We start from the raw sequence: 25,798 nt of genomic DNA, 5'->3' as shown, positions 1-25,798 counted from the left end.
ATTGTGTGTTTATCCCTCCACATGCTGTTGGGATGCACATACGGGGGAGTTTTAAAGCTTGGTATACATTGTTGGCTCACAACCTAACAGCTTAAGCTTTTAGGTAAAGTGATAATCTAACAATAGATTTTCAAATTTTATTGCATCTAAACTTATCAAGCAATATGGCATCATACACAAGTTTCACATACACTAAGGAACACATAATATCCTTTTTTTAACTTTCAGTTTTTGATGTCTGAAATCTTCTTTTACCTAGATAACCTCAAGACTCTGTTTAGATGGTGCTAACAGATTCCACAATCCTTGAAATGGATACTTAGTTATGGAGATACATGTCTTTACCATTCATAGAATTTGGATTTTGGACAAGACAATACAGTCACTAAGTCATTCCCCATTCCCCACTCTGACATTTGGTTATGTCCAGTCAAACTTGTTTTAATTTGACAATAAAGTGATCATTGAAGACCTTATTGGACTACTTTTTTTCAACTGGTCTTGTGGAACTTGAATTTCAGAAATTTCAAAATGGTAGAAAAAAGGCCGTACCACTTTGAGTGGGGTCTGGGAGAGGTGGATATCGGCAAGCCTTACCCCCATTTTTGGAGAGGCCGCTCCCAAAAATTTCAAAATGGTAGAATAAATAGAAAATACGGTAGGGTTATTAGGGAGGTAGTTCAAAAAGTAAATCACTTTTATGCCCTTTAAAGGCAATGAAGGATAATTCTCAAATCAAAATCCCTAAGTTATAGGTTGAGAGAGAGAGAACTTTATCTTTTGGAACAAAAAACGAGTGTTTCCTGGAGAAGCTGCTTGATTCAAAAGTGTTGAAACTCGAGACGAGGTAATTTCAAAACATGTCTCTTATTAGTTTAAATATTCCCAGTCAGACAAGATTATTATACCCTCGGTAAGCCAGCTATGGCCTATGGGATATGCACTCAAATTAGGACTATGAAACCTGCTGTGACAAATCTCCTGGTTTTACTCCACCCAGAATATACTATCCAAATTTGGAAAAGAGTTAAGAGTGGGGATCAAATTCCAACTTACTTCTCCTTCCCAATGCAAAGCCAATCAACAAACAATGGAAGATGAGAAAAAAACACATACCCAACTAGAATTGCCTTCTCAGCTGCTAAGAGGTCAATGAAGTACAGGGTAGCTAGAATGGAAAATGCCATCGAGTATGGGTTCAAAGGTTTGGCATCTTTGCTACAAACAGATGAATGCCCTAAGGAATCCACCCTTGAAGTCAACCCAAAGGCTGGTCTATCGAAAGCAAGAACTTTAGAACCAGTGACCTGTGCCAAGGACTTCATAACTTGATTCCATGAGAAAACAGAGGCTCCAAATCCATGTAATAAAATCATAGGCAGACCAACCTTCTTAGTTTGATATGATGGTTGAGAAATAGAGTTCTTCTCTAATGAATTTTTTCTTTCATCTCCAGCATCGCATACCTTATGGTGTATTTGCACCCCTTCAAACTCACAAAAACAACTGTCTGGATCAGCTAAAAGTGTAGGGTCCAGTAATTCATCCTGATCTACACCAGCTATTCTTTGCCTTCCCCCTTTCCTTTTTGCACCCTGCCATTGATCTGCACATTTCATGCAAAACCAAAAAGGTACTTCATAATTATCCATATAATAGCAAACATTTTTTTAGAAGAAACACAAATACAAGCTCTTGGTGCATCTATTTTTCCAATATTTTTTTAGTAGTTAAAAGAGTATATATGCATGGGGTAACTTGTTCTGCCCAGTTCTTAAAGCATTGCTTCACAATGAATAATCTCACCAATTATATCCAACTTATTGAGTTTAAGTTTGAACAATAAAGCATACACTAACCACACAGGACCGTGAATAACAGTGCTTTATAATCCAGACACACTAACAAGTTAATAGTAACTAGTAACACATGAATGAAATTTAATGACATATCATAAAACTTGAGAGAAGGAAAAAAGGCATAGAGCCACAGTCAGGCTCAGAAATGTATGCAAATGCACATGTACACGTGTAGAGTAGATAAAGAGTATGATTACTCCCTCTTTTGGCCAACAAACAAAACACAAAGATGTTTTTACCAAGTTGAGTAAAATGCCTTGAAAGTGAGCCACATAAGGGCTCATATAGATGTGTTTAGACCAGCCTCAATCCAAAAGCTTAAGCCAGGTTATGGGCCATCTGATGTGTATAATCCAATTTACTTATCCCCTTTCCTTGTGGAACTTCTTACAACTCACACATGCAGCACCAACATTATTCCCCTTGATGCAAATGGGTGTAGGAATAGAAGAAACAAATAAAGATTAAGATTTCAGAATAGTATTTTAACAACCTTCTTTGAATCAAATAACAACCGAGTCTTCAAAATAATAATAAGAAATACTACTACTATGAACTTCAGTCCAGCAAATAGAGCAATTTCTAGGAACAATAGCAACTTTATCGTCGACCAGTGACCAATACAATATGTTACTTCACAGAGAGATCAAGCCCAAGGCTAAAAATCAACCTATATTTTAAGTTACAGAAGCAAAAGCCTCAAATCCACACTAGATCTGAAAAACTCCCTATTTCAGGCATTGTTTTCAACCAGAAATCATACAACAGCAGCATTCTGCTAGCATCTTGTGCATTTAAAAGCGATGGAGGGACTGGTAGGCACCGCAGGGTTGAATCCTCAAAACCCAAGCATCCAAATCTCCACAACCATAACCAATATGGAGCTAATATGCTCCGCAGAGAAACCCTCTCAAATACAAAAGCCAAAAACTTCTCAAAAGAGTGGCTGAAAGCTCCTACTTATACAACCAAGGTTTCTAAGAGAAATCAACCATTTTGCATATAACCCCTTCTAAAAGCCACTTATCTTCTAAATCCCCACAAAAAATAGCTCCTATCACAAAAGTACCCCTGAATATTACTGTTAATGGTTATTTAGTCATTTAGTATTATTATTATTATTATTATATGTTACAGTTTTGTTAATAATAAGAGTTAGTAAGGGTATAATGGTCATTTCAATTGTCCTTGACATATATTATAAATAGAGGGAGAGACCTATCACTGTTTTTAGGCCTTCCATTTCACCCATTAGTCAACATGGTATCAGAGCAAGATTCTGAGACCTAAACCCTAAATGTCACAGCCACCATCAAACGGAAGCCCAAAACCCTACATCTGCTGCATGTCTACCATTGCAGGAAAATTTCCAGCAACACTATAGTCCTAAAGAAAGGCCAGCAGCTTCCGGACGCCAGAGAAGTCGCAGGAAAATTCCTGGGCAACACTGCCAGTTCAGGAACACAAGATCTACAATAGATTTTGCAAAAACAACACCATAGTCAACCACAGACACTGCCAGTCTGCCCCCTGCTGAAATCTCATCTCCAGCAGCTGCCCCATACGCCCTCAAGCGCCGGTTGAAGGCCGCCAGAGCCGACCTCAAATGCCGGCACGTGAAGCAAATTTCAGGCATGTTTCTGACCTGAATTCTTCCAGCAGGGCTCGAATCCCTCTATAAACATATTATTGAAGCTTTTCTTGATATTTTTTGTTCAAAGATCTTACCTTTTTCAGTTGCTCATTTACAACATCTGAGAAATGGTTGTTTTCTGCTTCTCAAAGTTGTTTGTCAATGTTATTGAGCTTACTGAGCCTGAAACAGGAATTTGCTTCTTCTTTTTTTTTTTGTTGATTGGTATGTTGTGGGCCTGTGGCTTGCATCAGTTGTCGAAGATCGTTTATGTTGGGATCGAGTTGGTGAATTTGAGAAACATGGTGCCCACTGTGTGTCTTTGATTTGTTGCTCTATCAAGGTTGTATTTGTGTTGGTATGGAGTTCCTAAATCCCAAAAGTGTGTCTCCCTCGCCAGTCACTTGTTTGAGCGAACAGCGTACTATAGTTGTTACAGAGGAAGAGTATTTAACGTTCCTGCAGTATCAGGCATCTCAACAAGCATCTCATCACATTGCATCTTTTGCTCAAAAAAGTAACCATACCATCTGTATGTCATCCAGTATCTCTCCCATTAGTCCCTAAGTTATTGACTCTGCTGCTACTGACTGTATGACAGGTGTCACCAACTTCTTTTCTACTTCTCAATATTATAAAAATCTACCTCAAGTTACCCTTGCTGATGGGTCCACTATTGCTGCTAAGGGAATAGGAACAATAAATCCTACTCCCTCCATCTCTCTTTCTTTCGTTCTCTACATTCCTAAATCTACCTTTAATCTTATGTCTATTAGTAAAACTACGAAGTCACGAAATTGCTCTGTAACCTTCTTTCCTAATTATGTTCTTATTTAGGATCTGAAGACAAGGAAGACAATTGGTACAGGACGTGAGGCTGATGGACTTTACTACTTTGAGTCGCTCTCTTCTCCTATTGTCTATAGAGTTGCTGCCACACCACATCAAATACATTGTCGCCTTGGTCATCCATCATTGGACAAGTTCAAACAGCTAGTTCCAACTTTTAGATCCATGTCTACCCTTGATTGTGAGTCTTGTCAATTAGGAAAGCATCACCGTGTTCCTTTTACCCCTCAAGCCAATAAAAAGTCGTTAGCCCTTTTATGTTACTCCATTTCATCCTAGTTGGTAATGTAAAAGTTGGGGTTGTGATACTTTGTCACTTTTGTTGATGACTATACTAGAACGACTTCGTTGTATTTGATGAAAGATCACTCTTAGTTGTTTAATATCTTTTGTGCCTTTTGCTCTCAAATAAGAACTCAATTTGATATGCCAGTCTAAATACTTCGTAGTGAAAATGCTAAAGAGTACTTCGGTACTCAATTCATTACCTCTATGACAAACTCTGGCATGATCCATCAGTCAACTTGTGCCCACATTCCACAACAAAATGGAGTTGCAAAGAGAAAAAATAGACATATTCTTGAAGTCACTCAAACCCTTTTGTATCAAATTAATGTCCCCAAAGTTTTTTGGAGTGATGTTGTTCTCACCGCTTGCTCTCTCATTAATAAAATGCCATCTTCTGTCCTTGTTGGTGAAATCCCATATTCAATTATCTTCCCTGAGCCTCCTTTGTTCTCCCTTACTCCTCGTATATTTGGTCATGTGTCCTTCGTTCATCAGTTAAATCTAGGAAGGAATAAATTGGATCCTAGTGCTATCAAATGTATTTTTCTAGGTTATTCATATACTCAAAAAGGATATCAATGTTACAGTCTCACTTTACATCGATTCTTTATCTCTGCTAATGTCACCCTTTTTGAGTCTACACCGTACTATTCTGATTCCTTGAGTTTTGTCGACCTTGATCAGTCTTTTCCTCTGCCTAGCCTTCCCGATCCTAACTTATTCCCTTTGTCCACTCCTTCCGCATCTTCATCCAGTTTGAATTCTTCTCATCACTTAGATCGTCCCAATCTACAAGTGTACACACAACACCTCAATGGAGGAGAGCCTACTCCAGCTTCTACTTCTACGCCACCAATTTCCTCATCATATGATCCTCTTACCCAAGTGGTTGATCCTTCTATTTCTGTTTGAAAAGGTAAACACACTTGTACCCAGCATCCAATCTCTTATTTGGTTTCTTATGATTTCCTGTCACCCTTATACTACTATTTTGTTAGCACCCCATCTTCTATTGCTCTTCCCTAGTCTATTTCTGAAGCCCTATACCATTTTAGGTGAAGAAATGCAATGATAGAAGAGATGCATGCTCTACGAGATAATGATACTTGGGACTTAGTACGTCTTCCTCCTAATAAGCCCGTGGTTGGTTGTCGTTGGGTGTATACTGTGAAGGTTAATCCAAATGGTTCCTTGACTCAATTGTAAGCCCACCTTGTTGCTAAGGGATATATTCAGTTGTATGGCCTGGACCGCACATTCTCCCCTGTAGCCAAACTTGCCTCAATACGTTTGTTCATTTCCTTAGCTACCACCTATCATTGGCCTCTACACCAATTAGACATAGTGATCTTCAGGAGGAGGTCTATATGGAGCAACCACCTAGTTTTGTTGCTCAGAGGAGTCAAGCTTAGTGTGCCGGCTCAAGACGTCACTATATGGTTTAAAACAATCTTCGAGAGCATGGTTTGGTCGTTTCAATGTTGTAGTACTTGAACATGGCCTTCAATAGTGTGCAATAGAGCACTCCGAATTTTATTGTCACACTCCATCCGGAAAGATTCTACTTATTGTGTATGTGGATGATATCGTGATTACTGGAGATGATAATCAAGGTATTCAAAGCCTAAAGCATTTCCTACAGACTAAGTTTCAGACAAAGGATTTGGGACCATTGAAGTACTTTGTGGGTATAGAATAATCGAAATCTCGTACTAGAACCGTTTTTTCACAGACTCGCAAAGGAAGTATGTTCTTGATCTTTTAGACGAGACTGGACTGTTGGGATCCAAACCCGTTGATACACCTATGGATCCTAACAGCAAGCTAGTGCCAGATATAGGTGATATGTTGCCCAACCCAGGATGATATCAAAGACTTGATCGAAAGTGGAATTATCTCACAGTCACTTGGCCGGATATATCTTTCGCAACAAGTGTTGTGAGTCAGTTTCTTGATTGTCCGAGAAGAAGTCCCTAGGATACAGTAGTTCGCATCTTGTGATATCTCAAAGGTGCACCTAGGAGAGGCCTCTTATATCAGAATTGAGGTCACACTAATATTCAAGGATATATTGATGCCAATTGGGTTGGATCACCTTCTAGAAGATCCACAATTGGGTATTGTATCTTTTTCGGTGGTAACTTGGTGTCTTGGAAATGTAAGAAACAAACTGTGGTGGCTCGGTCGAGTGCTGAGTCAGAGTATACGGCTATGGCGCATACTACATGCGAACTTGTTTGGTTGAAGAACATGTTGAAAGAGCTAGATTTCCACATTCTCAGCCTATGTAGTTGATGTGTGATAATCGAGTTGCTATTCATATTGCCTCCAACCCAGCCTTCCATGAACAGACAAAGCACATTGAAGTTGATTGCCATTTGCCACTTTATTCGGGAGAAGCTTGTACAAAATCTTATTACAACCATTCATGTGAAATCTGAGTTTCAACTTGCTGATTTATTCACTAAAGCTGCTTGTGTGAAATTCATTTGTAACAAGCTAAGAGCATATGACATATATGCTCCAACTTGAGGGGGGAGAGTTAATGGTTATTTAGTCATTTAGTATTCACTGTATTATTTTAATATGTTAAGAGTTTTGTTAGTGATAAGTATGAGTTAGTAAAGGTATCATTGTCATTACCATTGTACTTGACATATATTATAAATAAAGGGAGACACGTATCATTGTTTTTAGGTCTTCCATTTCACCCAATTATTCAACAATTACCAAAAAAAAAAAAAAGTGATCACCAACAAAAAGGAAAATCATTAGAGAAAACAGGGCATAAATAAAAGGGATGCTGAATATTACAGAGAGAACAGCAAAAGAAGAAAATGTAAAACCCCAATTAAGGGAGTACATCAAAGATATCGGGAATTATAGACAAGTCTCTCCCAGACAATCCACTGTGCCAACTAGAGATCATAGCGATCCAGTCATCCAACACAGTCTGCAGAGAAGAAACCTTCCCTTCAGAAGCCCTCCTATTCTTTTCCAAACAGCAAAAACATAGAAAGAGAATAAGGGAAATAACCTTCCTTTTGAACTCATTAGAGCAGATCCCTTTCCAAGTCCAAATCTCATCCTCAACTGAATCTGCTATGACCCATTTCTGCTTGACCATGGAAATGGCTAGGATCCAGAGATTCTAGCCCAAGAGCAGTGGAGAAGGATGTGGTTCACTGATTCTGCTTCTTTGAGGCACAGATAACACCTATTCACTGCAGTCAAACCTTTCTTTTGGAGATTGTCTAAGGTGAGGATTTTCCCCAAAGCAGCCTCCAATGTTAAAAAGAAACTTTCATAGGGGCTGCAGTTTTCCAAACAAGCTTCCAAGGAGAATTGGTCACAAATTGTGTTGGCCTGCGAACGTTATTATAATAAGACTTAACAAAAGAAATACCCTCTTTGCTAAGGGTCCAAACAAGCTCATTCGAAGGGGCCCGACTCTTAAGCATGATAAAGGCTGCTGTAGAAGAACTCAATAAGAGTGACGATCTCCCCATCATAAACGTTCCCGATCAGGGTTATGTTTCAGAAGGTCCATTATTAGTGTTTTCCCAACGGTGACAAATGAGGGCATTTTGGTTGCATGCAAGCCTGTAAATGGAAGGGAAAAAAGAGTTGAGCTGTGAATCGCCACACCAAATGCCATGCCAAAAGAAAATATTCTCCCCATTCCCACACTAAAGTGGATGTGAGAAGAAATTCTCCCACCCTCTCCAGATGAATTTCCAAACACTTGTGCCATAGCCTTCAGTAACCTCTTTGGACATCCAGCCATTATGATGAAGGCCATAGTTGCAATAGCATCCCTCCATAGAAAATTTCTCTTAGACATGAACCACCACAGGCATTTTCCTAATAAAGCCTTGTTGAAAATGAGGAGAGATCTAAGGTCAAGCCCTCCCTTCAGCATAGGTTGCTTTAACCTCCCATTTTATAAGATGATACTTGAACTCCTCTCCTATGTTCCCCAAGAGGAATCTTCTCTGGATCCCTTCCAGTCTTTTGGCAACAGCACTAGTGATAGGGACCAAAGACATAAAGTAGACCAGGAAATTGGTTAAGGTGCTTTTGATGAGCGTGAGCCAGCCACCCTTTGAGAGAGAATTCCTTTTCCATCCAGCCAGTTTCCTTTCAAACCTACCAATAATGGGATCCCAAACACTCTTGTCTTTGAACTTGGCACCTTAGGGGAGGCCCAGGTAAGAAAACAGAAAGGTCCCGAGATATACAACCTAAGATGCCTGCAAGAAGAGGACCATTATTGCAAGGCCACAAATGGATGATTTTGCTCTTTCCAAAATTCACCTTTAAACTAGAAACTGGCTCGAAACCAAGAAGAATGTATCTGAGGTTAAGGATTTGAACAGGATCATCATCACAATAAAAGTATCATCTGCAAAAAGCAGCTGGGAGAGACCACTAACATCTCATTGTTCCTTCCAATGCTAAGCCCCTTAAGCAAGCCATCTTCATTGGCTTTCACTAACATATGTCTAAAAAACTTCCATAACCAGGATAAACAAAAGGTGAAAGAGAGGTCCCCTTGATGCAAACCACATGAAGATTTGAGAAACTTTGTGAGGCATCCACTAATGAGCACTGAAAAGGAAGGTGTGAACATCACTGATTGATCCAACAGCACCAAATATCCCCAAAACCCATCTGAAAATATAAAGCTGACAATTCCAGTTCACATGATTTAATGCCTTTTCCATATCTAGCTTGCTAACTACATCGATATCTCCTCCCTCCAAATAGGTGTCAACAACCTTATTTATGATGAGGGTCGCATCCATGATACGTCTTCCTACAACAAAAGCATACTGGTGTTTTCCAACAACTTCAAAATGTACTAATTTGATCTTGACTGCAAGAACTACAGAATGGAGTTTATACAAGCTCCCAACAAGGCTAATGGGATGAAAATCATTGATGTTTAAAGCCCCCGCTCTTTTTGGGATCAAGCAGACAAAGGTTTAGTTGATGTTGGCCACAAATCTGCTTGACATATGGAAATCTTGGAAGACACCAGTGATATCTTTCTTGAAAGTAACCCAATTACTTTGAAAGAAAGCCATGTTGAAGCCATCAGGGCCTGGGGCTTTGTCCCCATTGAAGCTCCTAAGAGCTGAAACGATTACCTCTTCCTCAAAAGGGTCTCTCAAGCCACTAAGCTGTGGAGAAGTTCGGGTTTTAAAAGGAAATACTGTTCACAATTGGCCTCCAAGGTTCCCACTTAGTGTACAAATATTTGTAAAAATTGCAGATACTCCTTTTGATGGCCCCCTCCTCCTCTCGGATTTCACTCCTCACTTCAACTTTTGTCATCAAGTTGCATCTTTGACGCACATTAGCAGCTCGGTGGAAATACCTGGTGTTCTTGTTCCCAGCTTTTAACCAAAGGGCCCTAGATTTTTGCCTCCAAGATATTTCCTCAATAGTGATGACTTTTGCAAGAGCTCTTTTAAGGGCAACTCTTTTCGATCTCTTCTCAAAATTCAGGCTCCCTCCAAACTCTTGGTCATCCAACTCCTTTAAGTCATTCATTATCTCATTCTTCTTTAGGGTGATATTGCCAAAGACACTTTTGTTCCACCATTTCAATTTCTCTTTCAAAAATTTTAATTTAGAGGCAATCAGATAGCTGGCTTTCCCTTCAATCTACATGGGATGCCACTTATTATTGGTCAGATCGCCAAAACTTTCATGATTAAGCTACATGTTCTCAAACCGGAATGGGGTTGGACCCCACCTGATTCCTCCTGTTTCAAGCACGATGGGGGAAAGTGAAAGTGGGCCAAGGGAGTAAGGATTGAGTAACCTTTGGAAAATGCTCCTCCCAATCAAAAGTAATAAGGAATCTATCAATCTTTGAGTGAGAGAGGGACTCCCTAGAGTTAGACCACATGAACAAGCCTCCAATAAGGGGAAGATCAATGAGGGAAAAATCGTTCACAAAGTTATGAAGCTCTCGCATCCTAGAAGAATTAGAGGATTTCCCACTCCTTTCATGGGGATACAAAACAAAATTAAAGTCTCCCCCAAAAGCTAATTTGAGCAACCAAAAAAAAAAACCCAAAACTCTGATATTACAGAAATAGCCCTAGCACTCATAAATAACAATACTTGATACAAACAGAAAATTATATATCGTAGACTTGCATCACTCTTCATATTTTTGGGAGTCTTTCTCATGCCAAACAACCTCCCCCCCTTGCGAGCAAATCATGTAACTTTCTCTCGAGGATGGAGCCAAGATATTTGGTTTGGAGGGCATTGGTAACTGAATGAAACTTATTTAGAATCAACAGAAATATTTAGGGATGAATTTTTTGCACAATACAAATTACAAGCAAAAAAAAGCACTTCATCTAATATTAAATAAAGAGTTAGATTAAATATTTTAAAAAATAAAAAAGGCTACTACGTATATAAACAAGAACAAAAAGAATTAAGAAAAATATATAGCTTGCATATGGGAAAGGGTTGTTTCCAATTGATTTTGACACTTCATGCATGGAATTAAATCAAATAACACGTTGTAAGATGGGGATTTTCCCCTTAGCAATTAAGGAGAGGATATTTTACATGTTCACAGGGGGAGGTTGCATTTTGCCCCAAGAATAAGTAAATCCCTGGCTGTTGAATCAGATTTCTCATATCACAACATAGATAAATCCCAAACTGGTGGGTAAGCATCCTGCTACCAAAGATCAAAACAGCAGTAAAATTATCAATTACAGTACAAAGCAACACAAGCAGCACACACCAGCACTTTGGAAGAAGTTGTAGGAATGAGAACTACCACAATCCAATTTTTGGTACGCAAGTGGCCACGACTCCATCCATATTAGATTAGATCTAGCTGAGGCACTAGTCCTAGAAAGAAAATAATTTTGAAAATCATCCTTTAACTACAAATATCATATTTTTTGTTGGAAACTAGTTTTGTAGAGAACACAACCAATATGTCTTGAACCAATGCATAGAAGTCCAAGTAGAGATGAATAGGCCAAAAGGGGAGTTAAGGCCTGATATACATCGTTGGCCCACAAGTAACGCATAAGTTTTTTGGTAAAGTGATGATCTAACATAGTATCAAAGCTATGGTTTCCAGGAGATCCTTGGTTCTAGTCTTGTTGCCATATTGTTTAGTTTGTTAAGAATTATCTTATTCCCTGTAATGGATGTTGTTTATCATTTGTTTCTCTCCACGTGCAACCGGACTGCATGTGTGAGCTTTTAGGTAAAGTGGAATCCAACAAGGGAGAAGAAAGTGGATTTCTTTAGGAAGTACACAAAATATTCAATAATAAAACCAAAAGAAAATTTGCATTCTCCAAGCTCATTTACATTGACCAATCTCAGAAATCTTGATAACTGGATAACAGGAATATAGGTCCCAAAATATAAGATTCCAATGTTCAATTTAAAAGTTACTGTTAGATTCCTGGGAATGCAACATACCAATATTTGATTTATTCAGGTCTTATGTGAACCATGAAGCTCTCACCAACATCAAACTCTCTAGCTCTACGATGTATATCTGCAGCAAGCTTATAATCCATATTACTCGTAGCAAGTTTTCGCCTAACCTCAACATGCAGCTCATGAATGTGATGGAAAAAAGACTCAGCAGGCTCAGAAATACGGGCATCTAGTGGCAAAGGAACAAGACCAATGGTGCACAGGGTTTGTAACCGAATACACACTCAAAAGGACTCTTAACCGTGGATCTTTTCACAGAATTATTATAAACAAACTCAACAGTAGGCAGCACCATGTCCCGATTGCCCTGTTTTTCTCCCACGACACACCTAAGTAGGTCACCAAGACTACGATTCACAACCTCACTCTGCCCATCAATTTGGGGGTGGCAAGCAGAAGAAAACAGCAAGTGCGGTCCACACATTTTCAAAAGTGTCTTCCAAAAGTAGTTGGAGAACACTATGGAGGTTGGCAACCCATGAGATGAATTAGAAGTCTTATTACATGGGATGAAATGTGCCATATTGGAGAATCTGTCAACAACAAAAAATATGGAATCATGTCCCCAAGCTGTTTTGGGGAGTCCAAGAACAAAATCCATACTAAGGTTTCTCCAAGGCATGTGAGGCAATGGTAGAGGGGTGTCTCTTAGTTTTGGCTAACTAACAAGTGCGGCATTGAGACACTATCCTAGCAACATCCCTCTTAAGGAAGGCCAATAAAACCTATCCTCAACTAAGGCAATGGTTTTATCCCTCACTAGGTGACCAGCTAACCCTCCGGCATGCAATTTCCAAACTAGAAGATCTCTAAGGAAGTACGGGGAATGCGTAACCTAGTACCTTTAAAAAGGTATCCCTCCCGAATGATAAAATCTATAGAATCCTTACAGTGGCCCTCACTCACCTCCTGGAAGATAATTCCAAAATCAGGGCAAGTGGAGTACTCATCCTTTAGATGATCAAACCCAATGACCTCAACTCACAAGATATGGAGAATAATTGCCATCCTACTAACGCCATCAGCCACTTTATTCTCAACACCAGAACAATGCTCAAGAACAAAAGTGCACTCATTGAGGAACTCTACCAAACCAGTATGCTTCGCACTCAACTAGTTCTGCAAGCTCAGATATCGCAAAGTAACGTGGTCCCAGTACAAACTCTTGGGGTAACAAGTAGTATCTCCAATGTTGGAGGGATCTCACTACAACATAAAATTCTTTATCATATGTGCTATATCTCTATTTGGCAGCTGAGAGTTACTCATTGAAAAATGCTATAGGATGTCCCTCTTGACTCAAGCCCCACCTATACCTATGCCAGAGGCATCACAAGCTTAAAAACTCTACTAAAGTCTAGATGCCTAAGTATAGGTGCTTTGGTCATCTTTTGTTTGACCACTCTAAAAGCTTTAGCAGTTGAAGACCCCACCTATACCTATCCCAGAGGCATCACAAGCTCAAAAACTCTACTAAAGTTTGGATGCCTAAGTACAGGTGCTTTGGTTATCTTCTATTTGACCTCTCTAAAAGCTTTAGCATTTGATGGGGTCCAATGAAACTCTTCTCTCTTGAAACATTCGGTGATAGGAGCTATGATGGTGCCAAAATGCCGTATGAATCGCCTATAGAAAGTAGTGAGGCCATGAAAAATACGAACCTTAGTAATAGTCCAAGGTTCAGGCCACTCTCTAATGGCTTTAACCTTTTCTGGATCAGTGGCTATTCCCCGAGTAAAAATCACAAAACTAAGAAAGAGTACACTAGACTATAGGAAGCTGCACTTCTTGAGATTAGCAAACAACTTCGCTTCCCTCAAGGTGGCAAAGACCTCATGAAGATGTATCAAATGCTCCTCCCTAGACTTACTATAGACCAGTATATCATCAAAGTAGACCACTAGGAACTTTCCTATGAATGGCTATAGAATATATTTCATAACCCTCATAAAAGTGCTAGGAGCATTAGAAAGTCCAAATGGCATGACCAACCACTCGAATAAACAAGCCAGCGTCTTAAAGGCCGTTTTCCACTCATTTCTTGGTCTAATTCTAGTTTGGGAATACCCACTACACAGGTCAATCTAGAAGTACCAACTCGAGCCAGCTAGCATGTCAAGCATATCCTCAATTCTAGAGATAGGGAACCTATACTTGATGGTGATTTTGTCGATGGCTCTACTATCCACACACATCCTCCAAGATCCATCTTTTTTTGGAGTTAGGAGGGTTGGTATGGCACATGGACTAAGGCTATGTCTCACAAAGCCCTTGTCAAGGAGTTCTCCCACTCGCCTATTCAATTCAGCACGCTCTTTAGGGTTCATCCTATAATGTGGCAAGTTAGGTAGCTTTGAGCTTGGAATGAGATCTATGGCACCCTGAATGTCTCACATAGGTGGTAGCTCACTAGGTAACTCATTAGGCACAACATCAGAGAACTCAGTTAGCAACTCTCCTGCCTCAAGTGGGCACTCACATAGAGACTTTTGATTCTCAAAAGGAACCTCTCGAGCAATGACAGCTAAAATGCACCTGCTCTCTAAGCTCTCTTGCTCAAAAGTCCTATTATCAAGCAAGTGAATATTTCTTTGAACTAGAGCTAGACAGATTATCTTTTTCCTTAACTTGGGATCTTTGGGGGTGGGCTTGGTAAGAGTCAAAATGATGTTATTATCATTGTGCCTAAACACATAAGTGTTTTCCCTACCATGATTAGTGACATCATGATCAAATAATCATAGTCGCCCTAACAGGACATGGGCCACATCCATTAGGATTACATCACAATAGACCTTATCCTCAAAATCCCTTGTCTGGATGGGTACAAGACACCACTCAAAAACGGGTAGATTTGTTTTGTTTACCCAATTCACCTTAAAAAGTTGAGGGTGTGGCTCTCCTTTAAGGTTTATTCTTCCTAGAGCAGCCTTGGAGATCATATTCATGATACTACCCCCATCAATGACAAACTTACATGTCCTCTTTCCACAACAAATGAAAGTGTGGAAAATAGTGGTCCGTTTCAACTTCTCACTATCCATGGTAGTGGATAAGACACATCTAACCACACTAACATGGTGGTTAACCTCCTCAAAATCATCTACAAGCTCACTCTCGTCTCCCAAGTACTCAGCAACATCTACAACCTGATCCTCACAATGGGGCAAATCATCAATCTCACACTCTAAAGCTAAAGCGCGTTGGGGACAATGAGCAGCAATATGACCTCTACCATGGCAACAATGGCACTGCTTAGATGAGCTACTAGCTTGAGGATACTGGGTCCACTAGAGCAAAGAACATGATGCGACTCTATTTGCTTCACCAAACTCTATCTAGGGGTAGATTGAGGGATGATGGGCCTAGGGTGAGGAAAAGATTTGGACTAACATGACTCACTCACTTGAGATGAAGACCTATGAGAGCTTTTGAGGCACCTTTTGATGGCAAGTTCTTTTTGATAGGCTGCCTCTAAGGACTTTGGAGAGAATAACGTAAGCTCTCACCTGACATCCTCCTTAAGACCATTCACAAACCTAGCTACAATGTGATGTGTCACCTCAACAACATCACTCCTAAGCATCAATTCCTTAAATCGATCAATGAAGCTAGCTACAGTAGTGGTTTGTTTATGGTTCAAGAGCTTGTTGAACAATTGGCTCCTAAAGGAAGGATGGATGTACTATTCTTTCAATCTTTGTCTCATCACTTCCTACCAGGTAATAGGAGGTTCACCTAACCGTTCCAAGGTTTGTTGTACAGTTTTCCAATACTTCTTTGTCGGTCCTACAAGTTTCATCTTGGCAAACCGAACTTTATCCTCACCTTGCATACGGTACCAATTAAAGAAATCCTCCATCTCCAATACCTAGTCTAAAAAGGAGCTTAGGTTGAGTTTCCCATCATAAGCATGAACATCCACCTTGACCTTTTTTGTAACATCTCCATAGTATTCCCAACCTTGCCTAGGGGAATGTGGAGCATGCCTAATTTAAACTCCTCAAAGTTACCTTCCTCAAACCTAGACTCTAGATTAACCTGAGGCTGGAGGAGCTAAACTGGTCTACCAGTCTGTTTTGGAGCCTGACTCATATTGCTAGGTACCAGAGAAATCCTAAGAGTAGGAAGGATACTCTGGGCTGACACTACTGAATATGGGGAGTCTTTAGTGTGCCTAGCTTTATGGCTTCCACGACGGGGCGTTTACCTAACATCTTCAAGACTTGGACAAACTACTGTGTGAGGTGCTCAAACTTTTGGTCCACAAACTCCTGAAGAGTGTCTAATCGGGCAGACAAGGACCGGGTGTCAGTTCGAGCATGTTCAATGGAATTGGGGTCAATGATTTTGTTGGTGACCATGGTTAATGCAATATGCTGCAGTTATGCTGAGGATGACTAACTTGATTATGAATAATATAAATCCTAAAATTACTACAATACACAAACATAAGCTATAGAACATAATGCACATGAATATGGTCTCTCATAACATGTTAACATGGGATTAACTACGTATGGATATGAACAAGGATGTACTGATGGGTTAGCTAGGGGAATTTACAGAACAAAGGGCAGATTTTTTTTTTTTAAGGGTAATAAGAAACTTGGAATTATGCAACTACGAATTTTCCCTAGTCATACCAACAATGGTCAAGAAAATGTGAGAGTTTGTTCACCCTGCCAAAGAGTTGGAGCACAAATTGAGTTTACCATCAAATTCCAATGTTAGTCCAGCAAATTCTCAAGTCCCTACTCTCTGATTATCAAGAAAACAGCCGTCACACAGTAGTTTGAACTCAATCTGAATGCTGACAACGCTTCAAAAGTCTGAAATTTGCTCGGGCAGCCGAATATTAGGCTGTATGTGATCTTAGGAATGCAAACCAAACTTGATAACTCAATTTCTCCTCCGAAAGCTTCAAAATTTCAGGAAACAGGTCAAATTCTTGAGGCAGGAAGCAATATCTCACGAGTCTGAGCAAAACAGGGGAACTCCAGCAACTTCTCCACACGCGTGGCTGGCACGTGCAGTGCGTGAGCCGCCTACGATGGACCTCTGGCGATGGGGTTCCAGCTGGTGGTAGATCAGGGGGTAAGGATTTCAGTGAGGGTGGAGGTGTAGCAAAAAATATGCAGGAAATAGGGGACTTAGAGGGGGAGTCAGCTGGAAATTTTTAGGTGGCCTGTGGGAGCCACTCCCTTGTTGGATGGAGACGATATTTTAGGGGAAGTGGTTTCGGGGGTGTCTATTTTGGTGGTAAGGGAGGCGTTGTGATTTGGTTGGTGGAAAAGGGTGCTTGAATTTCAGGGACATGACTGGTATTTTCTGGAAAGTTTTGGCAGTGCTACAGTGTTTGAATTTCTTGGAATTCTAACTTCGAATGGCTGCATGGTGATTGTGGTGTGCTCTTTGATGTAGGACAGATGTTAGAATATATATAAGGTGAAAAGAAGAAGAAGAAGAAGAAGAATAAGAGAAGCAGCAGCAGCAGTGGGGAGGCAGAACAGAAAGAGAAGAACAGATAAGGGGAAGAACAAAACAGAACAGAGGTGAGAGACAGAATCAGAAGAGAGAAGAGAAAGAAGAAGGAGAAGAGAGGAGGAAGAAGAAGAACAGAACCTGCGAGAGAAAGAGACAGAGAGAGAAACAGCAATCTGATTCAAAACAATAACTTACATGTCCAGCACTTATACCACTAATACAACTAACACACATTTACAAACAAAACCCAACTAAACACATAATTACAAATACTAAAAGAAATCCCTAAAAAATACAACGAGTTCCTCCATACACATCTTTCTTAAACCTTCCTAAACCTACGCCTAAAATACATGTGTCGAATGGGCAGCCTAGGGGGTACAGGTGGTCCTCCATCAGTAGGCTTGATAGATTCCTTTTCTGTACGAAGTGGGAGGATGAGTTCCCTAATCCTTCTCAATCTATTTTACCTAGGCCCACTTCTAACCAATTTCCCATCTTCTTGGAATCAAGAAAGGTTGCTTGGGGACCTACTCCCTTTGGGTTTGAAAATATGTGGTTGGATCATGATTCCTTTCAGCCCTTGGTCAAGAATTCTTGGAATAAGGATGTGGAGAAGGGTTGGGAAGGTTTTAGATTCATGAAAAAACTTAAAAGGTTAAAAGAGAAGTTGAAAGATTGGAATAGAGTGGTGTTTGGTGACTTAAGGTTTAGAAAGGCAAGTATCTTAAGAGAGTTGGTTGAGTTAGACAGGAAGGAAGAATATAATACTCTTTCGGAAGAGGAAGAGATGAGAAGAGTATCTTTGAAGAATGAGTTGGAAGAGGTGATTTTCAAGGAAATAAGAAGTTGGAGGCAGAAGATGGAGTTTAAATGGATCATAAATGGTGATTGTAGTTCTAGATTTTTTCACAGGATAGCGACAGGGAAAATGAGGAAGAATTTGATCAACAAGTTGGAAGTGGATAGGAGAGTCATTATAATCAATTAGAGTCAAACTGCTGTTGAAATCACTAAGTTTTGTTCTAATTTGAATTGTTTGGAGGATGGTAGTAGATCTATGATTGAAGGATTAAAGCGGGACCCTTTATCTGGCGAGGAGGTGGGTTGGTTGGAAAGATCTTTCAAGGAAGAGAAAGTGAGAGCCACGGTTTTGGGGATGGAGAGGGATAAAGCTCCAGGACCTGACAATTCTAATATGGCTTTCTTCCAAGCTTGTTGGAAAGTGGTAAAAAGAATTATTTGCTTAAGGTCTTTAATGAATTTTACAAGAATGGGATTTTAAGCAAGAGTATCAACTTCATTTTTATAACTTTCGTGCCAAAAAAGAATAATTCTTTTGAGATTTTGGACTATAGATTAGCTTAGTTTCCAGTGTTTATAAAATCATCACTAAAGTGCTAACTAATAGGTTGAGTAAGGTGCTTGATAGGACTATCTCTAAGGCTCAAAGTGCTTTTGTGGGGAGTTGGCAAATCGTGGATGCCATTTTGGTTGCTAATGAGGTTGTGGAGGATATTCGGAGAAGGGAGAAGAAGGGTATCATCTTTAAATTAGATTTTGAAAAAGCTTATGATAGAGTGAACTAGGAGTTCCTGGATAAGATCTTTTTGAGGAAGGGGTTTGGAGAGATATGGCGCCTTGGATTAGAGGTTGTTTGCTTATTGTGAGCTACTCAATATTAGTAAATGGTGAGTCTAAATCTTGGTTTAAGACTACAAGAGGGATTTGGCAAGAAGACCCTCTTTACCTGTTTTTGTTTGTTTTAGTTGCTGATTCTTTGAGTAGGATGGCAGCTCGGGCAGTGGATACAGGTTTAGTGAAAATCCTTGGAAGTGGGGAAAGAGAGAGTCAAGGTTTTGCACGTTCAGTTTGCTAATGATACTATCTTTCCTCTAGAGGATCATAAACCATTCTCTAAGAAAGTTTTGGTTCTCCTTCATGTTTTTGAGAAGGTTTCTAGGCTTAAGATTAATATGGGCAAGAGCGGTATCGCAGCTATCAATATGGTTGTTGAGAATGTTAGGTAGCACTCTAAGGAGGTGAGATGTAGTGTTTTGCGCTGGCCACTGTCCTATCTTGAGATTCCTTTTGGGGGGTAACCCTAGGTCTATTAGTTTTTGGGATCTTGTTGTGAAAAGGGTTTCTAAGAGATTGTACGGGTGGAAAGGTGCTCTTTTCTCTAGGTGGTAGAATTAATCTTATCCAAGCATGCCTTTCTAGTATCCCTTTATATGTCCTCTCAATTTTTAAGATTCCAACAAGGTTGCTAATAAATAGAGAAGGTTATGAGGGAATTTTTATGGTCAGGGGTAGGGAGTAGTAATGATCATCTGGTTAGTTGGGAAGTGGTGGGTAGGTCCAATAGGAGAACAGTTTGGGTATAGGAAATTTGGTGTCTAACAACCCTTTTGACTAAATGGCTTGGGCGATTTTTCGCTAAAGAATTCCTCTGTGGCATTTGGTTGTTAAAAGTAAGTACGAATTAGATGAGAATGAGCATGATACTAATTTAAGATTCAGATGTTCTACGAAGAGTCCGTGGAAAGCTATCTCTTAGAGTTAGAACCCCTCCACACCTCAAGTTTAGTGTGAGGGGTGAAAGAAGCATAGATCTAAGAAATGGACCTCCACAGACCCCCCAACGAGCATCTTAAATTAGCATTGCAGTTCGTCACCTTTATCAAATCCTGTACATCTTTAAATTTGTGTTTCTGGATCATCTTATAGTCCTTCCAAGAAGGTGGGAAGTTTTTAATTAGTGCCCCTACTTGGAAACTCTCGTCCATGTTTGTCTCTTCCTTGAGAAAATCATTCACCAAATGTTGGTACTTCATAATTTGTTCTGATATCGACTGCTCATCTAAGAAGTTGTCTATTGTGAACTTCTTAGGCTGCTTCCTCAACTACATATTGTTTTACAAAGGAGTCCCAGATTTTTTGGTTGTAGCCAGGGTGCAGTATATATATCATAAAAGTCATTGGCCACCCCATTGAGTATGCAGTTCTTACATATGTGGTTAGCTTTGTACAATGGTTGGACAAAAGTTGTATTGCTATAACCAATGGCTAGACTTGGTTTGGACTCCCAAAGTACAAAATCTACCTTCATGTATAGGAGTAAGAACTTCACCGCTTGTAAAGTGCCATCAAAAGGTTAGAACTTGGTTATGTCTGGGATCTAGGTGATCATCTCACCAAGTTTTCATTGTGCTTAAAATATAACCAGAAATTCAGTTTTGGGAAAAGAAATGCAAGAAAAATTAGAATTTGGTTACATCAGACGAACAACAAGCTAGAGCACAGTCGTAGTATGTTGTCATAAGACTGAATCTGACAGTGCAAGAGATGCTCAACATCTAGACTGGAAGATTCAACAGCCTAAGGCAACTAGCAAGTTGCACAGTTAACCAGTCTCTTTTGAACAGAGCCCAATCTCAACTTAACTGGAAAATAAAGGGAAAAATATGAGAAGGACAAACATGAGAGCTGCCGCAGTAAGAAAGGAAAGTTAAGCAAAAACTGTGTCTCCATCTTACTTAGCAAAAAAAAAAAAGCTGTGCGTCCCAATATCACAAAGGACCCCTTTTAGTTGCAGGAAAGGGTAGCTGTCTTTAATAATTAAAACACTTTTAAATCTGAAAATCAACTCCAAAAATTGTCAATTGAATTTAAAACATTAATCTGATATTAAGCAGCAAATCTAACAAACTAAACGTGATTTAAATATAAAAATGCATAATTTAAACCAAGAAAACTGACAGTTTAAGATAAGAATTGAACAAGCTGATGAATGAAAAAAAAAAAAACACTTTAAGCAAAATTGTTGCAATAACGGTACTTGCAGACTTGAATCATAATTTAAAAGGATTTAACAGTTGTAGGACAGGCCAATTTAAATTCGGCTACAAAATAAAGGTCCAGAGCAAAACTGGGCTCAAGACTCACGTGCGTAGGGGCAGAACAGTGCTAGGTGTGTGTAATATGGTTATAACTGAACCCACTCTACAGTCCACCTAGAAGACACCAAGCCTAGTTAGATATCCAATATATATAAATGTGAGAACAAACACTTATTCAACCACCATTGAACAAGAAAGTTGGTGTTCTGTTTCAAGGGCACGAACGAAGGTCCAACACTCTTCACAATCACACATGCAGTTCCAATAAAAGACCCACCCATCCTCCTTCAACCCATCCCATAGGCCACAGCTGTGATTTTCACCATAAACAGCAAATGAAATTTTTTTTCTTGCCAGAATGGATTACTTAAACCTAGAAAAATTTGAAATACTGTGCAAGTAAACTTGGGGAGTGGAAAGACAAAGGAGACGTACGAGAACATGGGGGATCCACATTCAAAATTCCTATATAAAATACATGTAATATACTTAAAGCAACAAGTTTTTTTTTTCTTTTTCGGCTGGGTGAGGCGGGGTTGAACCATTCAACATGGGTCAAAGTCCAAATAAGCAAGATTTTAGAGGCTTGTTTCAACTTAACTTGTTTTATTATGATCCCCAATCTGAGGGGAATATTCCTTAATTGAAACTAGAATAATCTTAGATTTCTTGCAACATATCCTGAAATTTACATAAAATTTTTCAGAGTATTATGAGCCCTAAGTTGAGGTGAAACCTAGACTGTTATTCTTGCCACATTGAACGCATTACATTTGCTTCAAAATTGTTAATATATTATTAGTTCATGATTATGAATTAGTATTTGTGAAAACTTAAATCTTGTAAAATAAAAATAATTTTAAAAAAACATTATGCATGAGCGGCAGGCCCCGCCGACTACAGGCCGCCACTGTAGTAGAATGCAGATAAGTATCAGTACAAAGAAAAATACATAAAAGAAATAATAATGAAAAAGAAAAAGAAGAGAGAATATAATCCCAGATAAGAGATAGGTAGGGGGATATTAACTACTCACCGGGATTCTCTGCAGGGGAGCGGCTGAGTGGAGAAGAAGAGGAGGAAGCAGAAACCGATGCTTTCTGGATGTAGAGCTTAGATGTGCTGCCGGAGTACCGCTGCAACGTCGAAGTTTTGTTGGGGTGTCGACGTTGGTGTTGGTTGAAATCGATCGCAGGAGCCAAAAGAACCAACGGGCGGAGTACTCCACTCATTCTGCGCTTCTTCTTCGTTTGATGTAATCTTCACTGTTTATGCAGTACAGGTCAGTGAGGAAACAATTGGCGAGAGAGAAAGAGAAGCGATTGATCCTCCTGAGTCCTAGCCTCCGCTTCTCCCCGTGTTCGTTGAGAGGGTCTACTAGGATTTAGGAGTTGAGGCGCGTTTGTCTGAATGATGCCTGAAGAAAAGGTAGGTATTGAAGTGTTTGATTATAATTTTAAAAAAACATACCTGTTCCAAATTGTGATATTTCCTTTTCAATTGTATCTTTTATAAAAAAATAAAATAATAAAATTCTTAATATTAAATTATTAAAATTAAAATAATAAATTTTAATTTTGTACAATAATAAAAATTATTTTGAAAAATATGAATGTTACCGCATCTTCCATCACTTCGATTTTTTTCTAACCCAATAAATATGTAATACCCCAAAAATAATTATTATACGAGGATGTAGTGAATGTAAAAAAAAATTAATTAAAAAATTAAATTAAATTAAATTAAATCAAAGTAAAATAAATTAAATTAAAAATAATTAATTAATTGATTAATCAAATAAATAAAAGTATCATGATATAAATTTTATATATATATAATAATTTAATATTATAATATACATAAAAATCCTCACGAACCTAAATTCTAATTTCACTGTACGCTCCCAGAAGCCTCTCTTCCAGCGTCTCCCACGCCGTTCAGTCGTCTCTCACTCCTCTATTCCTTCTTCCCACTCCTCTGTTCCTTCTTCCCTCTCTCCTTAATTTCTTCTCCAATACTCAACCGATCGAAAAACAGAAAATGTCACTGGAATCCTATCTCTGCCACCGACATTTTCATCTGAGTGGATTTGTCGTATGAGCGACGTAGGCATCGCTCTTGGGGTAAGGTAATCTCTCTTTCTCTCTCTCTCTCCTCAACTTTTCCCTAAATCTCCAGCCAAATCGACGATCGGGCACCACCACAGGGTCCTAGGTTCGATCCTTATCATGTTGACCATAACTGATTTTTAATTTAAGTTTCCTAAACATCACTCCAAGGCTAGGGTATGATAGTGGAAATATATCTGTTAATTATTTTTAAAGTTTAATTAGTATTTGGAGCGTGTGTGCTTAGGAAATATTAAAATAATTATAATTCTTAGGAGTTGAATTGATTAATCTGGGAAAAATGTGAATTTCAGGATTTTGAGTGTCGAACGCCACAAATGAAGAATTTGGGTATTTTAGTGAGATTTCAGTAAGTTGGGTAAGTGGAATAAATTATAATATTCTTTTTTGAAAATTACTGGTTGATAAATGTGAGAAATTGAAATATGATATTTTACTTGAAATTATTATGATATGAATATCATATGAAAATTGTGTGGTATATAATTTACACTGAAATGTATTTAAAATTAGGTTAAATGATTTACATTAAGAATAGTGAGGTTATGAAATGTGTATTGAAATATGATATTTGAAATGTGAAAAATGATGAAAAGTGATAAGTCAATAAGTACATTTTGAGAAATTATGACAAATTGAGTATAGATCTGTATGCTGGAAAATGGAAGAAATATGAAGTTTTAATATTGTTTTACTGAGATATGTGGAAAAAAGTGAAATGTTGAGAATGAAATAGAAGAGGATGAAAACCTAATGTGAATATTGAACTGTGAATATTGATATATGAATATAGAAATAGAAATATTGCAATGCGAATTATGCATTATGAATATTGAGATGCGGAAATTGAAATGTGAATCTTGAAATGTGTAGACTTGATTGTGAATATTGAAAATGGGAATATTGCAATGTGAATGATGTAATATGAATACTAAAAATGTGAATACTGCAATGTAAATGTTGCAATGTGAATATTGAAATGTGAATAATCCAATGTGAATATTGCATGGTGAATACAAATTTGTGAAGGTGGAAAGGTGGAAATGAAAACCCTGATGGATAGATTGCGATAATGAGCACTGTACCGTTCTTAGTGGTGATTACGTGCAACCACATGAACTCATGGAGCATGTGGCGTGATAGTCGAATAAGCCAGTGTGGAGGGTAGTTTTGCCCCCCTGAAGCCCAGACCAGGGTGAGGCAGGTCATTCGTACTACAGACGGGTATATGGTATGTTTATTTTGATCTAACCGGGCAGCCAACTGCGGTTAAGATCCAGCCTTCCGGCTGCACAACCCTAACTATGGGTGGAAGCATGGTGTGGAGAAATATCTTCAAGGCAACCATGAGTTACAGACGCAGTATGCACTGGTTATCGAGGACACTCATAGGCTGGATGGTGAGATGTAAATGGGAAATGAAAGAATGATGAAAATAGGAAATGAAATAGCGTGAGTTAATAACATAGATAATTAAAGTGAAGTAAAACACTCCGCCTGAAAGCTTACCGAGTAAGGTGAGTGCCCTGATATGTATCAGTTGTAGTTGAACCCGTGTTAATTGGGCAAGGATACAAATGATATCAGAGCAGAGGGGAGCTACATGTATGGGCGTGTAATCTCCCCTATTTTCGAGAACTTCACTAGTAAACATGGGTTACATAATTTGAAAATGGAATTAAAAACTTATGAAAGCTTGTGTTTTATATATATATGATTATGAGCATATATCAGTTTATTTTATAGATGATATGATGATTTTAAAGAGTATGTCATGATATAATGAAACTCATTTTGCCACACAGTATAAATAATTTATTTCGTCTTACTGAGATGTGTCTCACCCAAATATCTGAATATTTTAGGAGACCGAGATAGACCAGGTGATAGAGTTCCGAGATAGAGGGGAGTTGGTACCCTGATATACAGGGTGTGTGTATGAACTAGGGATGTATGTTTCGCTAGAGTTTTATTGTTTTTGGGAATGTGTTAGACATGTATACATGAATGGTTTAGTACGCTAGTATGTGTATTTGTTGTGGTATGTAAATATATTGACTTCCGCTGATAGGATTGTTTATATGGCTGCTTACCCAATATCCTCTTCAGGTCAGATTATGTTGTTATGGTATCAAAGTTTCTGGCGTGGCC

At 38.9% G+C, this 25,798-nt stretch overlaps 1 protein-coding gene across 2 annotated transcripts in view; it reads right to left on the bottom strand.

Moving 5' to 3' along the window:
• The window catches only part of LOC131167879 (uncharacterized), a 54,508-nt gene extending 31,519 nt beyond the window's left edge, over positions 1 to 22,989 (bottom strand). Inside the window, exons 1-3 of one of the 2 annotated variants that reach the window (XM_058126912.1) lie at positions 22,555 to 22,981; positions 1,389 to 1,606; positions 1,117 to 1,307 (exon numbers count right to left, since the gene is read on the bottom strand). In XM_058126912.1, coding sequence (XP_057982895.1) covers positions 1,117 to 1,307; positions 1,389 to 1,606; positions 22,555 to 22,750 — 605 coding nt within the window. In that variant the 5' untranslated portion in view covers positions 22,751 to 22,981. Of the gene's footprint in view, positions 1 to 1,116; positions 1,607 to 22,554 lie in introns of both variants that reach the window. The other variant, XM_058126911.1, reaches the window with a different exon arrangement.
• Positions 22,990 to 25,798: the final 2,809 nt, after the last annotated feature.

This window comes from Malania oleifera, chromosome 11 (assembly GCF_029873635.1).
Source record: "Malania oleifera isolate guangnan ecotype guangnan chromosome 11, ASM2987363v1, whole genome shotgun sequence".
Classification (NCBI taxonomy): domain Eukaryota; kingdom Viridiplantae; phylum Streptophyta; class Magnoliopsida; order Santalales; family Ximeniaceae; genus Malania; species Malania oleifera.
The sequence above is the reverse complement of the archived record's forward strand: the minus strand, read 5'-3'. Positions and strand labels throughout refer to the sequence as shown.